At 40.1% G+C, this 23,221-nt stretch overlaps 1 protein-coding gene across 1 annotated transcript in view; it reads left to right on the top strand.

The window, feature by feature from the left end:
- The first annotated feature begins 44 nt into the window (after positions 1 to 44).
- LOC135480110 (endoplasmic reticulum transmembrane helix translocase-like) overlaps positions 45 to 23,221 on the top strand; it is a 44,273-nt gene continuing 21,096 nt past the window's right edge. Inside the window, exons 1-12 of the mRNA XM_064759868.1 lie at positions 45 to 302; positions 1,889 to 1,978; positions 2,961 to 3,148; positions 3,780 to 4,008; positions 4,675 to 4,744; positions 5,364 to 5,470; positions 6,564 to 6,693; positions 10,891 to 11,073; positions 11,889 to 12,026; positions 12,357 to 12,477; positions 14,717 to 14,868; positions 15,687 to 15,862. Of these exons, the coding sequence (XP_064615938.1) occupies positions 45 to 302; positions 1,889 to 1,978; positions 2,961 to 3,148; positions 3,780 to 4,008; positions 4,675 to 4,744; positions 5,364 to 5,470; positions 6,564 to 6,693; positions 10,891 to 11,073; positions 11,889 to 12,026; positions 12,357 to 12,477; positions 14,717 to 14,868; positions 15,687 to 15,862 (1,842 nt within the window). The remainder of the gene's footprint in view (positions 303 to 1,888; positions 1,979 to 2,960; positions 3,149 to 3,779; positions 4,009 to 4,674; positions 4,745 to 5,363; positions 5,471 to 6,563; positions 6,694 to 10,890; positions 11,074 to 11,888; positions 12,027 to 12,356; positions 12,478 to 14,716; positions 14,869 to 15,686; positions 15,863 to 23,221) is intronic.

Raw genomic sequence — 23,221 nt, 5'->3', positions numbered from 1 at the left:
CCAACCAAACGCCCGTAGCGTATTCATTGCCATTAGTTTTAAAGATGGCAGCCGGTTCCCTGAACGAAGAAATACAGCGGGTCGCTTATTACAACATACGGCCCCTTGTTTTCCATGGCTATGTTGGGCCGTTCGCTCTGATATATGTATTATGGTTTTATTGTTGGACAGTGCTGTACGGTCTACAGGATTATTTCGAAGCGGGGCTGATCGTTTTGGCGATTATCGGCGTGCTGCAGATCCTAACGTCGCTATTTTGCCTGTGGTCTGTGCACGTGAGATGTGCTCTTACTTGCTCTTCGGTGAGGATGCTAGATTCACTTTTGTGAATGAAGTATTTTGACTATGTGGCTTTTCTAAGTGACGATTCTAGCACAATCGGCATCGTTGGTAATACAAGTGAAAAGCAGCATAAATACTCCAATCTTTATGGGGATTTTAACCGATATGTCATAGAAATAAAAGTTTACTGTTGTCATACTCAGTGATGCCTATCTAAAGATTCGAATGATAGACCGGACGATTCTGAAAGGTCGACTACACATAAGTGACTGTAACACAGACACTACTGCATGGACATCTTTCAACACTGCTATTGGTAACAGATTCACGCAGTCCACAGAGTCATGATTAAGTTTATTTTCAGGCTTATTTCTTGGCCCTGTCTGCAGCTGTCATTCTTGACTTGAGGGTAAAACATTGAAAGTCTGTAAAAGTCAATAGTTATGCCATTGTTATATGTTTTCTTTCAGGTTTCAAGCCTTAAATAGTACATGGGAAGGTCTGTCAGCAACCTGCGGATGGTCGTGGGTTTCCCCCGGGCTCTGCCCGGTTTCCACCCACCATAATGCTGGTGCCGTCGTATAAGTGAAATATTCTTGAGTACGGCGTAAAACACCAATCAAATAAATAAACAAATCAAGCCTTAAATAACCGATCGTTCGGTTTCACCATGATGTGAGACCAATCATTCGCACAAATTGGAACCCACAACCATCTGCAGGTTTATTTTCTTTTGATAATTAGTAATTATATCTACAGTTAGCTACTTGCAGTGTGTGTAATACCCAACTGGCATGTGGAACCCTCACTATCCCTGTCTGATACAATGTCCACCGAGGGAAATAATATAACTATCGAGATGAGGGAATGTCAACGATGACCAGCTCATGGAAAGTTTTTGACTAGTGAAGTGTAAATTCTGTTTAAATTGATTGCCACCTTTCTCTGCCCACTGCTAGCTCACCAAGAGCACAATGCATAAATGCCGTCAGCTAGCACGTGTTGTGTGCATAACAAAGGAGACATGTAGTGCACATATTTACGGCAAAAAAATGTGGCTGAAAGTTGAATAGTGATTTCTTAACCAAAAGTTTTAATGTTATTTTAACTCAGAAGCCCTCTGTGTTCTCAGAAGTTACCTGCACGCCGTTACGAAGTTAATATGTTGTCTGTAGACTGGACAGCACAAATGACAGGAGACAGCGCAATTGCATTGACCCAGTTAATAAGTAGAGCACAGACCTCAACAAAAATTTAATCAGAGTGGAAAGCTGGTGACTGCATAAATTTTTGTGTATAATGACATGGAGTTCAAGTTCAGTGGAATACTTTGCAGCATCACAGCACCAAATGGCCTCTTTTGTTCACAGTTGTATTAGCTCTTGTTTTTAGCCAACAGACAAGAACAGGTAGTAAAACAACCTGGGAAGAGGTAACAACTTACACAACTTCTGTTTTGTGGTAGCTGTCTGACTGGAAGAATTATAATGGAGGGTGCACTCATGTATGCCTAAATCAGAGTAATATAGTTTTGAGAGAACTTTTTGTCGAGTTTTTAGTCTGCAGTTTCCCATTTACACCCAGTCTGTCTGTCTCTATGTTACAGGTATCTGATCCTACCAAGGCCTCCTGGGTTAAGGTAGTCCCTACCCCGAATAATGGCTCCACAGAGCTCCTCAAGTTACACCATGATAAGGTGAGGGTGCTCCTAGGAATTTATCTCCCAGGGGAGAATGTACTAACATGATGTACATAGGTTAAAATGTAAAGCATTATAGTATTAGTTACTCACTGACAGCATATGGAAATATATGGTGTCTGCAACCCTCATATTGAGAGAGGGTTACTGACACTATATATTTCTGTATAATGTCACTAAGCAGCCATGCAACAAATTTATCCTGCAAAAGACCAATCAATTCAGCGCTCAGACCTATGTACATCATGTTAGCACATTCTCCCCTGCAAAAGACCAATCAATTCAGCGCTCAGATGGATGTACAGGCTAAGCACTTCACTGATGTAACCTGGTTTTCACAACCAAACAAAGGGAGATAACCTAGTCAGCTGTACCTCATATCGCTGCAGGGTTCTTGAATATAAAGGTCCCCCACATGACCGATGCGATTCAGTGAAACGCAGAGTAGTGTGTCTGATGTGGGATAATAAAGAGTTTGAGATAAGGTTCACAGAAAAGAGATTCTAGGGCAGTGTGAATTTACTGTTGCTTAACAAAGTATGAGAAGTAAAACATTATCTAAAGACCAGAAGTGATGATAGCTTTGGTTCCCTCAACTCTTTATAGTTATTTTACTCACCAATGGATAATGAATATAATTTTGTAATGAGTTAAGTTCACAATTATTCCAAGATAGCAGTCTTAGTTTTTAGGTTTTACTTTCACTGTTATTAGGCAACAACTTTTATTTTGAAGAGAGAAATGTTTGAATATTGGGATGCAATTCTGTGATGTAATTTGACAGTCGCAGTTCCCACACAGGTGGGAAGGTCTGCCAGCAACCTGCTGATGGTCATGGGTTTTCCCCCAGGCTCTGTCCAGTTTCCTCCCAAAACAATGCTGGCCCCTGTCATGTAAGTGAAATATTCTTGATTATGACATAAAACAACAATCAAATAAGTAAACAAAATGTAACTCCTGAATGTTTCTGCTTTTACAGAGTGATGGGGAGGAAGAGTTATGGTTCTTGTTCCAGAAAACCCGATACAAGTTTGACTTTGAGGAGAAGAAGCAGTTTGTTCCGCTTGAATTCCCAGTAGATCTCAAGATCCAGACCTACATGGAGTGGAAAGGCTTCCAGGAAGAAAGTGACATCAAAGCAGCAGAGAAAAAGTTTGGCAAAAATGTGTAAGCTGAAAAAAAAAAAAAAGTAGGAGATGGAGACATGAAAAATCAAACAGCTAATGATATTGGATAGAAAGCATATGTTAAGCAGGACTCTTTGAACAATCATGTACGAAGTCAATGATGTATTTGGATAGTCTTGAAGGGTAATACTGTCATTGTCTAGCTCAGAAGGTTGGTCAGGTAACTGGCTAAAGGTGTTTGTTCTCTTTAGAACGTGCCCTGTGTCCTCACCTATACCTAAGTAAGAGGTGGAAAATTCTTGCAGTTGGCATTAAACCCAAGCAGATAATAAGTAAATGTGAACAAAAATATTCATTGGTTAGTCAAAGAGAAATTGTTCTGTTTTTATTTAGGACTGCAGGTTTATAAATTTTGTTGTTGTTAACATGATTAAGAATTAAAGTAAAATTCTAGCAAAGTACCACAAATTAATGGTAAAGTGCATTGCTTGCATTCAAAATTATATTTGAGTCTTAAAGTCCCCAAATAAAATAAGCATGGTATTTCAGTTAGGCAGCACTACACTGTATAATTGTGGTAATGAGAATGATCATTGTGGCTCAAAGCACCACGAGAAGAAGAATTGTAATTAAGTCCTTAATTTAGTAAGATCTGCTTATTCCCCATCAAGGATGCAGTTGGACATTCCCTTATTTGCGGAGCTGTTCAAGGAAAGGGCCACAGCTCCATTCTTCGTCTTTCAAGTCTTCTGCGTGGGTCTTTGGTGTTTGGACGAGTACTGGTATTACAGTCTCTTCACGCTGGCCATGCTGGTTGCGTTTGAGGCCACGCTTGTACAACAACAACTGAGAAACATGTCAGAGATCCGTAAAATGGGGAATAAACCTTATCAGATTCAGGTAAGAGATTTTTAGTTTGCTTCTTTTCAGGTGATAACCAGGGCTCAGTTTCAGAAAGCAGTGTATGGTATTTTGTACGTCACTATTACCGTACCACTGTCCTATATGTGCCATTATCGTACGTGTACTATATCTTCGTGAAACTGGGCCCAAAACTTCGGATAAGTTTCAAATTTCAGAGCATTTACCATTTAAATGGGAGACCCAGGTTCAAGGCCAACTCATTTATGTTGAAAATAAACATTGGCAATATAGGTACAGACATGGCTTAGTGCTCAGCTGGAGGTGGTAGGCTTAGTGCTCAGCTGGAGGTGGTAGGCTTAGTGCTCAGCTAGAGGGGGAAGGCTCAGTGCACATCTGCTAGGTAACCATATACTGTGTCTTGAGTGGAGTGTTATGTTTGATGCCTTTGATAAAGTGTTACAGTGAGGCAGCACTGTTAGTATGTCAGCACTGACACTGGCCTCCTCTTCTGGTCATAAAATGACAGAAATGATGTTAAATGTGACCTAGCAAACAAAAAAAACAGACAACATACATTGGTTTTAAAGTTCAAAACTTTGTACCAGATATAAGAACAACTGTTACCTACTTTTGCTACATTGTTTGTTACCTTTCCATTACCTGTGTTATCTTGTTCTCAGTAAGTTCTGTTTGTTTCTGCAGGTTTATAGGAACAGAAAATGGAGAGGTATAAAGAGTGATGAGCTCGTACCTGGTGACATTGTGTCTATAGGTAATTATCAACCAGCTAATTACATTCAGCTGCCGGAGATGAAAGGCTCAGTTTTGACACATCGGTTGTTAGCAGCAAAAGACCACAGGCTGTCACAACTCCATGCTGTCTATATTGTCAAAGATGTGAAAACATTTCCAGAAGTAAATTGTCATGTGACCTGTATTTAATTACGTGACTTAATTCTTACCTTGGAGTATTATAAAATGTACACCTTACACGACGTTATGTATAACCTGGGAAAATTTGAGTCATCAGAAAATCCCGCCGAGGTGGTTATCATGCCGGCGCAGCACAGTGACTCAGGAGCCCCTCACCAAAGCTTCCCCTCTGACCGTAAGCGGGATAGTCTGGCCTGCAGATGGTCGTGGATTTCCCCAAGTCTTTGCCCGGATTCCTCCCACTATATTGCTGGTCATCGTTGTATAAGTGAAACATTCTTGAGTACGGCATAAAACACCAATCAAATAAATAAATCAATCAATCAAAATACATGTACTCTTAAGTGGAACTCTTAAGACAGTGTTTGTATTTTACACTTGTACACAGCACACTTAATGTGTTATATTTGGCAAAGAATATTAAAACTTTGGTCATGCGGTGATGATTTTATTTTCAGGTAGATCACAAGATGAGAAGCTTGTACCATGTGACATGCTGTTGCTAAGAGGGCCGTGCATCGTGGACGAGTCCATGTTAACGGGGGAGTCTGTTCCTGTGATGAAGGCAAGGGAGATAATTTAGTCAGCACAGTGGTGAAGATGCACTGAGTGGATGCACAACTTGTTTGATTCAAAGTTTTAAAGTGCCCACACAGCAGCTTGAAGTGCCCCATAATGGATGTTCATCTGGCGTAAATGGTTTTCATTGGAATGAGAACATCCAAAATCAAACAAAAATAGACAGATATTTTCAAAACAATAAGAACAAACATGAAAGACAAGTTTTAAAACAACCGTGATGAACAAAAATCACACAAAATTAATTACATATAATTCTTATACAGTGGCCTTCAGTATCATGAAATATATTTCTCATACAGTGGTCTTCAGTATCATGAAATATAGTTCTTATACGATGGCCTTCAGTATCATGAAATATAGTTCTCATACAGTGGTCTTCAGTATCATGAAATATAGTTCTTATACGATGGCCTTCAGTATCATGAAATATAGTTCTCATACAGTGGCCTTCAGTATCATGAACTATAGCTCTCATACAGTGGCCTTCAGTATCATGAAATATAGTTCTCATACAGTGGCCTTCAGTATCATGAAATATAGTTCTTATACAGTGGCCTTCAGTATCATGAAATATAGTTCTCATACAATGGCCTTCAGTATCATGAACTATAGTTCTTATACAATGGCCTTCAGTATCATGAAATATAGTTCTTATACAGTGAACTAAAACTATATTTAAAATATCCGTCAACAGTATCGCCAGCAACACTGACTTAATCATGACACACCACACTTGTTAAGAGCAAATTTGATGTGGACCGGTTCTGTTCACAGGGCCCAGATGGGGGAGCTTTAGTTTAGTTGCCTTTTTTGCCAAGCTTGCCCAATGGGCTGAGTTCCTGTTTTCTTAATCTAGACCTCATGGGGTGCCTGGGTATGAAGTCAGGGTATTTTGAGGCTTCTTTTTCAGCTTTAGCCTGCTATTATTGATTGTGCGTTTGGGACAGGAAATGTGTCGTTGGTTGTGCAGAGGCGAGCTTGATTTCTTCAGCTCCTTATTCTGATCACCATCTTGTAAGTAAAATAATCTTGATTATACATACATGATGAAATTGAAACTTCTGATGTTGTCACAGGAGCCAGCTGAGACCATGGATTTGGATCGCTACCTAGACCTGGAGATGGACGGAAAACTTCATGTGTTATACGGAGGTACCAAAGTGGTGCAGCACTCCCCCCCTAGTAAAACAGGCCCAGGATTAAAAGGTATGGCTGGAAGGGAGTTCACATCCAGGCATGGCTCTTTTGTATTGGCTTGGGAAAGTTGGCTACAAGATTGGGTTGAAAACGTGGGCAAATTCAGATTTGTGTCTAGATGTATTCAGGTGAGAGTGAGGTGTGGGTTGAAAACGTGTGAGCAAATTCAGATTTATGTCTAGATGTGTTCAGGTGAGTGTGAGGAGTGGGTTGAAAACGTGTGAGCGAATTCAGATTGATGTCTAGATGTATTCAGGTGAGTGTGAGGTGTGGGTTGAAAACATGTGAGCAAATTCAGATTTATGTCTAGATGTGTTCAGGTGAGTGAGGTGTGGGTTGAAAACGTGTGAGCAAATTCAGATTTGTGTCTAGATGTATTCAGGTGAGTGAGGTGTGGGTTGAAAACATGTGAGCAAATTCAGATTTATGTCTAGATGTGTTCAGGGGAGTGAGGTGTGGGTTGAAAACGTGTGAGCAAATTCAGATTTGTGTCTAGATGTATTGAGGTGAGTGAGGTGTGGGTTGAAAACATGTGAGCAAATTCAGATTTATGTCTAGATGTGTTCAGGTGAGTGAGGTGTGGGTTGAAAACGTGTGAGCAAATTCAGATTTGTGTCTAGATGTATTCAGGTGAGTGTGAGGTGTGGGTTAAAAAACGTGTGAGCAAATTCAGATTTATGTCTAGATGTGTTCAGGTGAGTGTGAGGTGTGGGTTGAAAACGTGTGAGCAAATTCAGATTTATGTCTAGATGTGTTCAGGTGAGTGTGAGGTGTGGGTTGAAGACGTGTGAGCAAATTCAGATTTATGTCTAGATGTGTTCAGGTGAGTGTGAGGTGTGGGTTGAAAACGTGTGAGCAAATTCAGATTTATGTCTAGATGTGTTCAGGTGAGTGTGAGGTGTGGGTTGAAGACGTGTGAACAAATTCAGATTTATGTCTAGATGTATTCAGGTGAGTGTGAGGTGTGGTAGCAGACAGAATAACCAAGTGGATGCGATTTGTATTAGTAGCTGAGATTATACGTAGTACTTCACAGACAAATTGCTTTGTTAAGCTGTGGATTGTCGTGAGTTTCCCCCTGAATCTGCCCGGTTTCCTCCCACCATAATTCTGGGTGCCGCTGTTTAAGTGAAATATTCTTGAGTATGGCATAAAACACCCATAAAATAAATAAATAAATCAAATTCACCGTACAAATAGCACACCACAGTAATGTCTGCCTTTTATGTGACATCTTTATAAGGAACTGTCCCCAATTATTGTTCGTTTTTTATATGCTGTAAACAAATGGAAAAAGAGGATTTGGTTATCTGTCATTCGTTTAAGACGACTGAAATACATAGTAAAAACACCTGTGTAGAGAAAAACGACTTCATGTGCTGTTTGTTGTTGTGTTGTGAGAACGTAGTCTGTGCGCCTGTGGTTACATGATCAGCGCTGCGGGATATCCGATACAGAGTCGACTGCTACCAGGCAGTTACAAAACAATACCGTGAAGTTTCTAATTTTCGCGGATTTCGCGGTCAATAAGTTACTGCGAAAAATAATTCCAGCGAAAGAAATATCCAGTATTGAATAATATACTATAGGTAGTAGTAATAATGAAGTGAAATCTTTGCCAGGGTGCCGGAAGTTGCGCTAAGAAAGCCCAACAGTCCAGCTAAATTTTTTTAAGAGCAGGAAAAGGAAATTATGGTTTAAATATATGCAAACTCAGGTGTTAAGGGTTTGGTGGGTATAAAACAAAATGCGAGTTTATTCCTCTTTTGATCCGCTGTTCCTGTTAAATGAAAGAAAAGTAGATACCAGCATATGCTGGCTTCTGATTAATGTCACTTTGACACACACTATCCCATTGGCTGTGTCTCTCCAGTGATCCAATGAGTGAGCTTCTAACAAACTGTGAAGTGTGTGCAACAACGCAATGGCTGTTAGACAGCTACGGCAATGTTTGCGGTTTCTGACCTGCTACAGAGGACGATTAAAACTAAAAACAACGCAAACTTACCATAAAGAATGAGTGACTGGCGTTGATATTGGTGAATTCATATGTTTTGCATTGATTTGCTCAAAAGGTGACAGGTCACTTTGCCAGGTGTTTAAAGGTACTCATCAGTGATTCGAAAAGAATTGTCACCTGTCACTTACCAAAGTAATTTTTTTGCGTAGTGATAATCCATGCTCCATTGTTTTAATCTCTGATCCAGATCATAAAGATTAGCGACATTGCAGGAATCAAAGGAGGATTAAAGCCACCCATGATGATACCTGTTTGACATGCTTGAATAATTTCGGCCATATTATATCTTGGAAAATTTTAAGATTTTAAGATTTGTTTTTCAGTATTCTCTTAAATACACGAAAATAATTTCCTGTAAACATATTTTTGAAGACAATCCGCGAAAAAATAATAAGTACTTTACAGAACCTTTTTTGTTTTTAAATTGACTGTGGATGTGTTTTTTGGTTATTCTTTACTCATAATAGTGCTGTCATGAATTTTGAGATCTGGAATAAAACAGTAAAATACTGATCACAGGTTTTCTTTGGATTAATTAATTTACTATACCACCAAATAATCTGAAATCAGGTATGACACAGTGGAGGAAGTGGTGCATGGAATACAAGTCTAAATTTCAGAAACAAAATAAAAACTTACCATTTTAAAACTTAAAATTAAAACTTACCATTTTGTTGTGAGGGTGCCATATTTAAAGGTAAGTTGGAATTTTAAACGTTGTCAATAGCCGCACAAATCAGTCAGTTTATCATTATGGTTAATTTTCTGATAAAAAGTATGTAAACGGTATGAAGAAATGATTTTATCTGATCATTGTTGAGCAGAAACAACTTTATGTACCCTGACCCGCGAAGGCCTCAAAGATTACGCCGTCCTGCAATGACTCAACACCAACTCAAAATTAGGTTAATTTAATCAATATTAAAAAGGAAGCTAAACTTGAAATACAGCGTGTGGAGAAAATTGGACGTTCAATGGTGTGGGTATAATTATCAATGGTTTACTGTTTAGGACTTATGATAAACAAAAGAAGCGGAAAATATGTCTTTTACATTGTTTCAGCTCACAACCGATCAACTTTATATTATTTCTTGAACATCGGTCAAACAAACAAAAAAAAAACAAACCAAACAACAGCCCATAGACTCGGATGTGAGTTGGTTGTTGTGAGAATTCTGTGCATTAAAACACTAAAACTATACATAACACTTATATAGCCTACTGAACTGTTATTTGGGTATATTTGTGTTGTGTCTATGCAGATCTACCTCAACATGTAACCCGTCGTATAACAGTGTCTAACTAGTTTGAGATTTAGTAATGATAAATCTAATATTATGAACAGCCGATTCTAACTTCTTCATCTTGCATCATATTCTATTTTGGCTATTTATGTAAGTGAACGTCAATGTGTCAGTCAGGACCGACCTGCAGAAATATGCCTTTTTTAAATATACTTATCAATTAAAGTTCGTTATTGATTGTAAGGTATGCAGAAGCCTGGGATAAAATTGTTGTATATACTAGTTATTTTCGTAATATTGTTTGCTCTGTTTTCGTCTTAAAACTTCACTTATGTAGTTAATTTCTATATACATCAGCTCAATCCATGCATTCATCTGGCTAATTTATGTCTTTAAAGATCAGCGTTTCAATATACTGTAACATTTCTTTTTGGTAATAATACCGGCTCTTCATAATTTGACAAGTACATGTATGCGTGTAAGTATTGCCATTCATTTTTACTCGATAACCTTGAGAAATCCATAGCCTATACCAGTCGCGTGGCATGTTGTTGTTGTAGCAGGCACTATTTGCCGATTTCAGCGGTAGGAGACCGGTGTAGGCCTACTTCTGTCTATGTTACACATCACAATACACCCTTGGTGTATTAATACGCAAACGATTTCGTGTTCTGTTCGTGTTTTGATGCAGGTCTAACATGTGCAATGAAGCGTGTCACTCAAGCGAAAAGAGCAAAATAAACGAATTCGTTAAACCACATACATTTTAACCAGTTCACGTTTAACGAGTAGATACCAAACGATAATTAGGGACGGTTTCTAAATGTATTTGTATGTCATAATTTTTAACTCCTACTGAATAAACAACATCTGGCTCTTTGCCAAAAATGCTTTTACACCTTTGATGTATACTCTGTAAACTGATGGTAATCTCTGTTTCAGCTAGTGACAACGGCTGCGTAGCTTACGTGCTTCGTCACAGCTTCAATACATCACAAGGGAAGTTACTCCGCACTATCCTGTTTGGTGTCAAGAGGGTAACTGCCAATAACCTGGAGACCTTTGCATTTATTCTCTTCTTGCTTATATTTGCCATTACTGCAGCTGCATATGTTTGGATAAAGGGTAAGTTTTTTGAAGAGAAGGAGTGAAGAGAACCACATAGAGGCCTTAACATGATCATTTTGATACCAAAACTTCAGGCATTTAGATAAGAAATTAATGAAACTTCACAAAAACTCTTTTCAGTCGTATTTGGAAAGGTCTTCCAGCAACCTTCAGATGGTCATGGGTTCCCCCGGGCTCCCCCCATAATGCTGAGTATGTCATGAAAACGCCAATCAAATAAATCAATCAATCAATCAAAAAACTCCATAGTGGCTCCATAAGGTGGATGGATCAGTCAGAATCGGTTAAAACGTGTCACTTCAACAAGGCTAAACTTTAGGTGAAATGCAGTAACTGAAATCAGTTGAGACTCTGAAGGAGATGTCACTTTAGCCTGCAAATTTCGCACCTTTGAAGTTGAGACTCTGAAGGAGATGTCACTTTAGCCTGCAAATCTCGCACCTCTGAAGTTGAGGCTCTGAAGGAGATGTTACTTTAACCTGCAAATCTCCTATCTTTGAAGCAGTATGAATGCCCAGTGTTTGCTCACATATTAGTGACTGTTAGAAAGGGTTACATTTTCCATGAGCTTTCTTCAGTGTTTTCCACCACTGACTTTGGCCTGTCTGGTTTCCTCTAACTCAAAACCTCAGCTCTGTCTGGTTTCCTCCGCATGAAAACCTGGGTTTTGCCTTGTTTCCTTTACCTCAGAACCTGACTTCCTGGTTCCTCCAAAACCTGAGCTTTGCCTGGTTTCGTTCACAATATTATATATCATGTAGCATACTGCTAATAAAGTATTTAAAATTTCACACTTAACCATCTGTTTTCAGGCACTGAGAACCCAGACAGAAACCGTTACAAGCTATTCCTGGAGTGTACACTGATCCTCACATCAGTTGTACCCCCTGAGTTACCCATTGAGTTGTCCCTGGCTGTCAACACATCTCTACTGGCACTCAGCAAACTGTGTAAGGCCGCCATCATGACCTCTTGTGGAAACAACATTCTTGAATAAGAGGAAATTTATAGAAATATTGAATTAAAACTGTGAGGAAATAGTTATTTTGAAGATAACCTAAGTCTTCAAAAACAGGCAGGATTTGAATTCGTGAAAGCATCCATTCTCAAGGCTCTGCCAGAGTATCTTAACTCTGTAAATGAGTAAATGTTTGACCGATTTATTTAAAAGTGATTACAGTAAAATTACATTTATTTAAATGTTGTATTCCTTTTCCCTAATTATGTGATATGCATCTAGTGTGATTGATTTTCATTTAGTCGTCCATTCCATTTGATAGACATCTACTGTACAGAACCCTTCAGAATTCCATTTGCGGGTAAAGTGGACGTGTGCTGTTTTGACAAGACGGGAACACTGACCAGTGACAATCTGGTGGTGGAAGGCGTGGTTGGACTCAAGTAGGTTTACATGTATAAATATGGGATGGTTCAGCTTCATGGGACACTGACCAGTGACAATCTGGTGGTGGAAGGCGTGGTTGGACTCAAGTAGGTTTACATGTATAAATATGGGATGGTTCAGCTTCATGGGACACTGACTAGTGACAATCTGGTGGTGGAAGGGGTGGTTGGACTCAAGTAGGTTTACATGTATAAATATGGGATGGTTCAGCTTCGTGGGACACTGACCAGTGACAGTCTGGTGGTGGAAGGCGTGGTTGGACTCAAGTAGGTTTACGTGTATAAATATGGGATGGTTCAGCTTCATGGGACACTGACCAGTGACAATCTGGTGGTGGAAGGTGTGGTTGGACTCAAGTAGGTTTATATGTATAAATATGGGATGGTTCAGCTTCATGGGACACTGACCAGTGACAATCTGGTGGTGGAAGGTGTGGTTGGACTCAAGTAGGTTTACGTGTATAAATATGGGATGGTTCAGCTTCATGGTACACTAACCAGTGACAATCTGGTGGTGGAAGGCGTGGTTGGACTCAAGTAGGTTTAAGTGTATAAATATGGGATGGTTCAGCTTCATGGGACACTGACCAGTGACAATCTGGTGGTGGAAGGTGTGGTTGGACTCAAGTAGGTTTACGTGTATAAATATGGGATGGTTCAGCTTCATGGTACACTAACCAGTGACAATCTGGTGGTGGAAGGCGTGGTTGGACTCAAGTAGGTTTAAGTGTATAAATATGGGATGGTTCAGCTCCATGGGACACTGACCAGTGACAATCTTGTGGTGGAAGGTGTGGTTGGACTCAAGTAGGTTTACATGTATAAATATGGGATGGTTCAGCTTCATGGGACACTGACCAGTGACAGTCTGGTGGTGGAAGGTGTGGTTGGACTCAAGTAGGTTTACGTGTATAAATATGGGATGGTTCAGCTTCATGGGACACTAACCAGTGACAATCTGGTGGTGGAAGGCGTGGTTGGACTCAAGTAGGTTTAAGTGTATAAATATGGGATGGTTCAGCTCCATGGGACACTAACCAGTGACAATCTGGTGGTGGAAGGCGTGGTTGGACTCAAGTAGGTTTAAGTGTATAAATATGGGATGGTTCAGCTCCATGGGACACTGACCAGTGACAGTCTGGTGGTGGAAGGTGTGGTTGGACTCAAGTAGGTTTACATGTATAAATATGGGATGGTTCAGCTTCATGGGACACTGACCAGTGACAGTCTGGTGGTGGAAGGTGTGGTTGGACTCAAGTAGGTTTACATGTATAAATATGGGATGGTTCAGCATCATGGGACACTGACCAGTGACAGTCTGGTGGTGGAAGGTGTGGTTGGACTCAAGTAGGTTTACATGTATAAATATGGGATGGTTCAGCTTCATGGGACACTGACCAGTGACAGTCTGGTGGTGGAAGGGGTGGTTGGACTCAAGTAGGTTTACATGTATAAATATGGGATGGTTCAGCATCATGGGACACTGACCAGTGACAGTCTGGTGGTGGAAGGCGTGGTTGGACTCAAGTAGGTTTACATGTATAAATATGGGATGGTTTGGTTTCATGGGACACTGACCAGTGACAATCTGGTGGTGGAAGGTGTGGTTGGACTCAAGTAGGTTTACATGTATAAATATGGGATGGTTCAGCATCATGGGACACTGACCAGTGACAGTCTGGTGGTGGAAGGCATGGTTGGACTCAGGTGGGTTTATGTGTATAGATGTGGGATGGTTCAGTTTCATGGGACACTGACCAGTGACAGTCTGGTGGTGGAAGGTGTGGTTGGACTCAAGTAGGTTTACATGTATAAATATGGGATGGTTCAGCTTCATGGGACACTGACCAGTGACAATCTGGTGGTGGAAGGCGTGGTTGGACTCAAGTAGGTTTATGTGTATAAATATGGGATGGTTTGGTTTCATGGGTTTGGGTTCATCCAGTAGATTTTTAAGGCATGTGGCAAAAGGCTGTTGTTTTCTTCATACCCAACAATCACACTAATTAATACAAGAAATGAAATCAATTGGTAATACATCAAACATCTCTTTCCAGTCCATGTAGAGACATTTTTACCTGAAGAGTCTCCGGTGGTAGAAAAAGCGTGGAATATTTATTCCGCATAGTGTTGAAGATGCGAAGTTTGGCATGGAAAAACCTTGAAAATACCTGGAATTTTAAAATCCTCATGAACTTTGTGTAAAGCTTACTCATTCACTCGTCTTTTCCACCAGTGGGAAGGAAATGATGGCTGCAACGGACACGCCCCTGGAGACGATACAGGTTATGGCCACCTGTCACTCATTGGTCCAGCTGGACGATGACTTGGTGGGTGACCCCCTGGAGAAGGCAACACTCAGCTCTGTGGACTGGATCCTCACCAAAGGTAAGCTCTCCTCAGCCAGAGCTACAGTAAATCACCTAAATCTTCACCCCATAGTGGGCATTTTTGGAAGAAAATAAATGTCCCAAAACACTACTTTTTAGGAGTGAAATATACACTTTTTTTCTGAAGGGTTTGATCTTGCCTTCCAAACAAAACCCCAAGGCACCTTTCTAAGCTCTCAGAACTCTGTTATCCCGGAAAATATGTAACTTTGGTTGAAATTTGAGAACATCTGCTTTTGGCTTTCTGTTTTTCTTCATGAGTTCCTGCTAGATCTCTTGATGCAGCAGTTAAGCAAAAGCATGGACACTCCAGATAATGTGATATTTGGACAAAGGTTTGTTCCTAACCTTTAGGAGAGGTGAAACAAAACGAAACTTTCTGGAAATGCTCGAACTTCAAAATTCTGACTTTGTATTTTCTTCAGATTAGTTTATTCAAAGTGCCTCTTGCGTAGGTTTTGCGTAGGTTATGGGATCAAAAATATACAGTACATAGCTCATGACCAAATACATTTTGCCTTTTCATTAATATCTTCCCTTAATATACATTACAATTCTTACAATTGATATATAAAAGAAGGTAAATTCAAAGTGTAAACAGGAAGGCCCCTAATTGGCAGACATGGTATTTTCATTGGCACACACGATATTTTGATTGACAGATGTGATATTTTGATTGACAGATGTGATATTTTGATTGACAGATGTGATATTTTGATTGGCACATGATATTTTTATGGGCGGCAGCGTGACCAGTGCCCCTGTCTGTCTGTACATGCACCATGTATTCACACGATTTCTCGTTACCTACCACAGGTGAGTCTGTTATTCCCAGGAAGTACAAAGGTCAGAACCTGAAGATCTATCACCGCTTCCACTTCAGCAGTGCCCTCAAGCGTATGTCTGTTATTGCTGGCCACACCCCTCCCGGCTCCTCTGATGTCGTCTACATTGCATCCGTGAAAGGCGCCCCAGAGACCTTGAAGCCCATGGTTAGCAGACTGCATCTGACAATATTAAGCTTTGATGCTTGCAGGAATTTGCAGAAAACCTCAGAAATTGTTAAATATCTGTGTTTTGGGGTTCAAGATTTGTGATTTTGATTTGCTCCAAACCCCTCATAACCTGTGAGGTTATATACCTTTACTCTAATTCCTCAACTTTTTCTCATATGAGCAACTTTCAGTGCAATTTATGCACATTGTTAATTGGATTTTGGAGACAAAACTGCATTGGTTGGATCGGATTGGTTGATTATTATCAGTCAACACAGACTAATGCCTACTGAATAGTCTTGAATAAACACCTTACAAACATGCGAAAAGGTTGAGGAATTCTAGTAGTGTATGCCCTATATACTAATCTGAATGGTGTAAGTAAGATATCATGTAAGGAATGTGAAACACTCGGTCTCTGAGGAAAGCTGCCCTATGCACTAACCTGAATGGGGTAAGTAAGGTATCATGTAAGGAATGTGAAACACTCGGTCTCTGAGGAAAACTGTCCTATGCACTAATCTGAATGGTGTAAGTAAGATATCATGTAAGGAATGTGAAATACCCGGTCTCTGAGGAAAACTGCCCTATGCACTAATGTGAATGGGGTAAGTAAGGTATCATGTAAGGAATGTGAAATACCCGGTCTCTGAGGAAAACTGTCCTATGCACTAACCTGAATGGGGTAAGTAAGATATCATGTAAGGAATGTGAAATACCCGGTCTCTGAGGAAAACTGTCCTATGCACTAATGTGAATGGTGTAAGTAAGATATCATGTAAGGAATGTGAAACACTCGGTCTCTGAGGAAAACTGTCCTGTGCACTAACCTGAATGGGGTAAGTAAGATATCATGTAAGGAATGTGAAATACCCGGTCTCTGAGGAAAACTGTCCTATGCACTAATGTGAATGGTGTAAGTAAGATATCATGTAAGGAATGTGAAATACCCGGTCTCTGAGGAAAACTGTCCTATGCACTAATCTGAATGGTGTAAGATATCATGTAAGGAATGTGAAACACCCGGTCTCTGAGGAAAACTGTCCTATGCACTAATCTGAATGGTGTAAGTAAGATATCATGTAAGGAATGTGAAATACTCGGTCTCTGAGGAAAGCTGCCCTATGCACTAACCTGAATGGGGTAAGTAAGATATCATGTAAGGAATGTGAAATACCCGGTCTCTGAGGAAAACTGTCCTATGCACTAATCTGAATGGTGTAAGTAAGATATCATGTAAGGAATGTGAAACACTCGGTCTCTGAGGAAAACTGTCCTATGCACTAATCTGAATGGTGTAAGTAAGATATCATGTAAGGAATGTGAAACACTCGGTCTCTGAGGAAAACTGTCCTATGCACTACTCTGAATGGGGTAAGTAAGATATCATGTAAGGAATGTGAAACACCCGGTCTCTGAGGAAAACTGTCCTATGCACTAATCTGAATGGTGTAAGTAAGATATCATGTAAGGAATGTGAAACACTCGGTCTCTGAGGAAAACTGCCCTATGCACTAATCTGAATGGTGTAAGTAAGATATCATGTAAGGAATGTGAAACACTCGGTCTCTGAGGAAAACTGCCCTATGCACTAATCTGAATGGTGTAAGTAAGATATCATGTAAGGATTGTGAAATACCTGGTAACTGAGGAAAGCTGTCCTATGCACTAATCTGAATGGTGTAAGTAAGATATCATGTAAGGATTGTGAAATACCTGGTAACTGAGGAAAGCTGTCCTATGCACTAATGTGAATGGTGTAAGTAAGATATCATGTAAGGAATGTGAAATACCCGTCCTCTGAGGAAAACTGTCCTATGCACTAATCTGAATGGTGTAAGTAAGATATCATGTAAGGAATGTGAAACACTCGGTCTCTGAGGAAAACTGTCCTATGCACTAACCTGAATGGTGTAAGTAAGATATCATGTTAGGAATGTGAAATACCCGGTCTCTGAGGAAAGCCGTCCTATGCACTAATCTGAATGGTGTAAGTAAGATATCATGTAAGGAATGTGAAATACCCGGTCTCTGAGGAAAACTGTCCTATGCACTAATCTGAATGGTGTAAGTAAGATATCATGTAAGGAATGTGAAATACCCGGTCTCTGAGGAAAGCTGCCCTATGCACTAATCTGAATGGTGTAAGTAAGATAGCATGTAAGGATTGTGAAATACCTGGTAACTGAGGAAAGCTGTCCTATGCACTAACCTGAATGGTGTAAGATATCATGTAAGGAATGTGAAATACCCGGTCTCTGAGGAAAACTGTCCCTATGCACTAATCTGAATGGTGTAAGTAAGATATCATGTAAGGAATGTGAAACACTCGGTCTCTGAGGAAAACTGTCCTATGCACTAACCTGAATGGTGTAAGTAAGATATCATGTAAGGAATGTGAAATAGCCGGTCTCTGAGGAAAGCCGTCCTATGCACTAATCTGAATGGTGTAAGTAAGATATCATGTAAGGAATGTGAAACACCCTGTCTCTGAGGAAAACTGTCCTATGCACTAATCTGAATGGTGTAAGTAAGATATCATGTAAGGAATGTGAAACACCCGGTCTCTGAGAAAAGCTGCCCTATGCACTAATGTGAATGGTGTAAGTAAGATATCATGTAAGGAATGTGAAATACCCGGTAACTGAGGAAAACTGTCCTATGCACTAACCTGAATGGGGTAAGTAAGGTATCATGTAAGGAATGTGAAACACTCGGTCTCTGAGGAAAACTGTCCTATGCACTAATGTGAATGGGGTAAGTAAGGTATCATGTAAGGAATGTGAAACACCCGGTCTCTGAGGAAAACTTGTCCTATGCACTAACCTGAATGGGGTAAGTAAGATATCATGTAAGGAATGTGAAATACCCGGTCTCTGAGGAAAACTGTCCCTATGCACTAATCTGAATGGTGTAAGTAAGATATCATGTAAGGAATGTGAAACACTCGGTCTCTGAGGAAAACTGTCCTATGCACTAATCTGAATGGTGTAAGTAAGATATCATGTAAGGAATGTGAAACACTCGGTCTCTGAGGAAAACTGTCCTATGCACTAATCTGAATGGGGTAAGTAAGATATCATGTAAGGAATGTGAAACACCCGGTCTCTGAGGAAAACTGTCCTATGCACTAATCTGAATGGTGTAAGTAAGATATCATGTAAGGAATGTGAAAGCACTCGGTCTCTGAGGAAAACTGCCCTATGCACTAATCTGAATGGTGTAAGTAAGATATCATGTAAGGAATGTGAAACACTCGGTCTCTGAGGAAAACTGTCCTATGCACTAATCTGAATGGTGTAAGTAAGATATCATGTAAGGATTGTGAAATACCTGGTAACTGAGGAAAGCTGCCCTATGCACTAATGTGAATGGGGTAAGTAAGGTATCATGTAAGGAATGTGAAATACCCGGTCTCTGAGGAAAACTGTCCTATGCACTAACCTGAATGGGGTAAGTAGATATCATGTAAGGAATGTGAAATACCCGGTCTCTGAGGAAAACTGTCCTATGCACTAATGTGAATGGGGTAAGTAAGATATCATGTGAGGAATGTGAAACACCCGGTCTCTGAGAAAAGCTGCCCTATGCACTAATGTGAATGGTGTAAGTAAGATATAATGTAAGGAATGTGAAACACTCGGTCTCTGAGGAAAACTGTCCTATGCACTAACCTGAATGGTGTAAGTAAGATATCATGTAAGGAATGTGAAATACCCGGTCTCTGAGAAAGCCGTCCTATGCACCTAATCTGAATGGTGTAAGTAAGATATCATGTAAGGAATGTGAAATACCCGGTCTCTGAGGAAAACTGTCCTATGCACTAATCTGAATGGTGTAAGTAAAGATATCATGTAAGGAATGTGAAATACCCGGTCTCTGAGGAAAACTGTCCTATGCACTAATCTGAATGGTGTAAGTAAGATAGCATGTAAGGATTGTGAAATACCTGGTAACTGAGGAAAGCTGTCCTATGCACTAACCTGAATGGTGTAAGATATCATGTAAGGAATGTGAAACACCCGGTCTCTGAGGAAAACTGTCCTATGCACTAATCTGAATGGTGTAAGTAAGATATCATGTAAGGAATGTGAAACACTCGGTCTCTGAGGAAAACTGTCCTATGCACTAACCTGAATGGTGTAAGTAAGATATCATGTAAGGAATGTGAAATACCCGGTCCTCTGAGGAAAGCCGTTCTATGCACTAATCTGAATGGTGTAAGTAAGATATCATGTAAGGAATGTGAAACACCCTGTCTCTGAGGAAAACTGTCCTATGCACTAATCTGAATGGTGTAAGTAAGATATCATGTAAGGAATGTGAAACACCGGTCTCTGAGAAAAGCTGCCCTATGCACTAATGTGAATGGTGTAAGTAAGATATCATGTAAGGAATGTGAAACACCCCTGTCTCTGAGGAAAACTGTCCTATGCACTAATCTGAATGGTGTAAGTAAGATATCATGTAAGGAATGTGAAACACCCGGTCTCTGAGAAAAGCTGCCCTATGCACTAATGTGAATGGTGTAAGTAAGATATCATGTAAGGAATGTGAAACACTCGGTCTCTGAGGAAAACTGTCCTATGCACTAACCTGAATGGTGTAAGTAAGATATCATGTAAGGAATGTGAAATACCCGGTCTCTGAGGAAGCCGTCCTATGCACTAATCTGAATGGTGTAAGTAAGATATCATGTAAGGAATGTGAAAATACCCGGTCTCTGAGGAAAACTGTCCTATGCACTAATCTGAATGGTGTAAGTAAGATATCATGTAAGGAATGTGAAACACCCGGTCCTCTGAGGAAATCTGTCGTATGCACTAATCTGAATGGTGTAAGTAAGATATCATGTAAGGAATGTGAAACACCTGGTCTCTGAGGAAATCTGTCCTATGCACTAATCTGAATGGTGTAAGTAAGATATCATGTAAGGAATGTGAAATACCCGGTAACTGAGGATAACTGTCCTATGCACTAATCTGAATGGTGTAAGTAAGATATCATGTAAGGAATGTGAAACACCCGGTCTCTGAGGAAATCTGTCCCTATGCACTAATCTGAATGGTGTAAGTAAGATATCATGTAAGGAATGTGAAATACCCGGTAACTGAGGAAAAACTGTCCTATGCACTAACCTGAATGGGGTAAGTAAGGTATCATGTAAGGAATGTGAAACACCGGTCTCTGAGGAAAACTGTCCCTATGCACTAATGTGAATGGGGTAAGTAAGGTATCATGTAAGGAATGTGAAACACCGGTCTCTGAGGAAAACTGTCCTATGCCACTAATCTGAATGGTGTAAGTAAGATATGCATGTAAGGAATGTGAAATACCCAGTCTCTGAGGGAAAGCTGTCCTATGCACTAATCTGAATGGTGTAAGTAAGATATCATGTAAGGAATGTGAAATACCCGGTCTCTGAGGAAAGCTGTCCTATGCACTAATCTGAATGGTGTAAGTAAGATATCATGTAAGGAATGTGAAATACCCGGTCTCTGAGGAAAAGCTGTCCTATGCACTAACCTGAATGGTGTAAGTAAGATATCATGTAAGGAATGTGAAATACCCGGTCTCTGAGGAAAGCTGTCCTATGCACTAATCTGAATGGTGTAAGTAAGATATCATGTAAGGAATGTGAAATACCCAGTCTCTGAGGAAAACTGTCCTATGCACTAACCTGAATGGTGTAAGTAAGATATCATGTAAGGGAATGTGAAACACCCGGTCTCTGAGGAAAGCTGTCCTATGCACTAACTTGAATGGTGTAAGTAAGATATCATGTAAGGAATGTGAAACACCCGGTCTCTGAGGGAAAACTGTCCTATGCACTAACCTGAATGGTGTAAGTATCATGTAAGGATTGTGAAATACCCCGGTCTCTGAGGAAAACTGTCCTATGCACTAATCTGAATGGTGTAAGTATCATGTAAGGATTGTGAAATACCCGGTCTCTGAGGAAAACTGTCCTATGCACTGATCTGAATGGTGTAAGTAAGATATCATGTAAGGAATGTGAAATACCCGGTCTCTGAGGAATGGCTGTCCTATGCACTAATCTGAATGGTGTAAGTAAGATATCATGTAAGGAATGTGAAATACCCGGTCTCTGACACAGGAGCCCCACAAGAATGCCGATCGTGGTGAGTTTCAAGTTAAGGTCATACTGGCTTCCCCTCCGGTCAGACATGGTAAGGTTTGCCAGGAACCTGCCTATGGTTGTGGGTTCCCCAGGGCCTAAAGTTAAGCATTTTTCAAGTGACACTAACATTATTACAAAAACCGAGGTTTGGGACAAGGGCATTATGTTCTTACCAAGTGCCCAAGTGTGGGACAAGTACATTTGTTCATACCAAGTGCCCAAGTTTGGGACAAGCGCATTTGATCATACCAAGTGCCCAAGTTTGGGACAAGTGCATTTGATCATACTAAGTGTCCAAGTGTGGGACAAGCGCATTTGCTCTTACCAAAGTTTGGGATAAGTGCATTTGTTCATATCAAGTGCCCTAGTTTGGGATAAGTGCATTTGTTCATATCAAGTGCCCTAGTTTGGAATGAGCACATTTGTTCATATCAAGTGCCCTAGTTTGGGACAAGTGCATTTGATCATACCAAGTGCCCAAGTTTGGGACAAGCACATTTGTTCATATCAAGTGCCCAAGTGTGGGACAAGTGCATTTGTTCATATCAAGTGCCCAAGTTTGGGACAAGCGCATTTGTTCATATCAAGTGCCCAAGTTTGGCATAAGTGCATTTGGCATAAATGCATACATAGATGATTGTGAACAGTGACCTTTGAACTGCATGTGAGAGCATTGGAAACATTACTCTGTAAAAATTGTTAATATTTTGAAAAAAAAAAATTGATTATTATTCCATGAACTTTGAGTAGTATATGCCAGCTAGCTGCAGATGGTCGTGAATTTCCCCTGGGCAGAATCTCCTCCCACCATAATGCTGGCTGTCGTCATTTAAGTGAAATATTGATTACGACGTAAAACACTAGTCAAATAAATAAATAGATTGGGTAGCATATATACCGTTTTCGCGACAGAAGGAACGGACAAAATGGACCTCTCATGATTAAACTGTTCAGCTCCCACCAACGCCCAACTGGAATAATGGTTATGTAATCAAATTCAGCTCTCCGCTGTTCTGAGGTTTATATTATATTAAATTAGTTTTATTCAAGTATTAATTTGGGGGGAATTTAAACAGCTCAGTGCCAGAAGTTAAGGTTAAGTTTGAGATAAGCTATTAAAACACAGTTGTGTTATTTTGAGTTCTGATTCCTGTTTAGGCCATGCTTTGGTACAAGTGAAGATAGATTTATCCGAGTAATAAATTCAGATAGGA

This window comes from Liolophura sinensis, chromosome 13, assembly GCF_032854445.1.
Source record: "Liolophura sinensis isolate JHLJ2023 chromosome 13, CUHK_Ljap_v2, whole genome shotgun sequence".
Lineage (NCBI taxonomy): Eukaryota > Metazoa > Mollusca > Polyplacophora > Chitonida > Chitonidae > Liolophura > Liolophura sinensis.
Note: the sequence above shows the minus strand (reverse complement) of the source record. Positions and strands in the feature narration are given on the sequence as shown.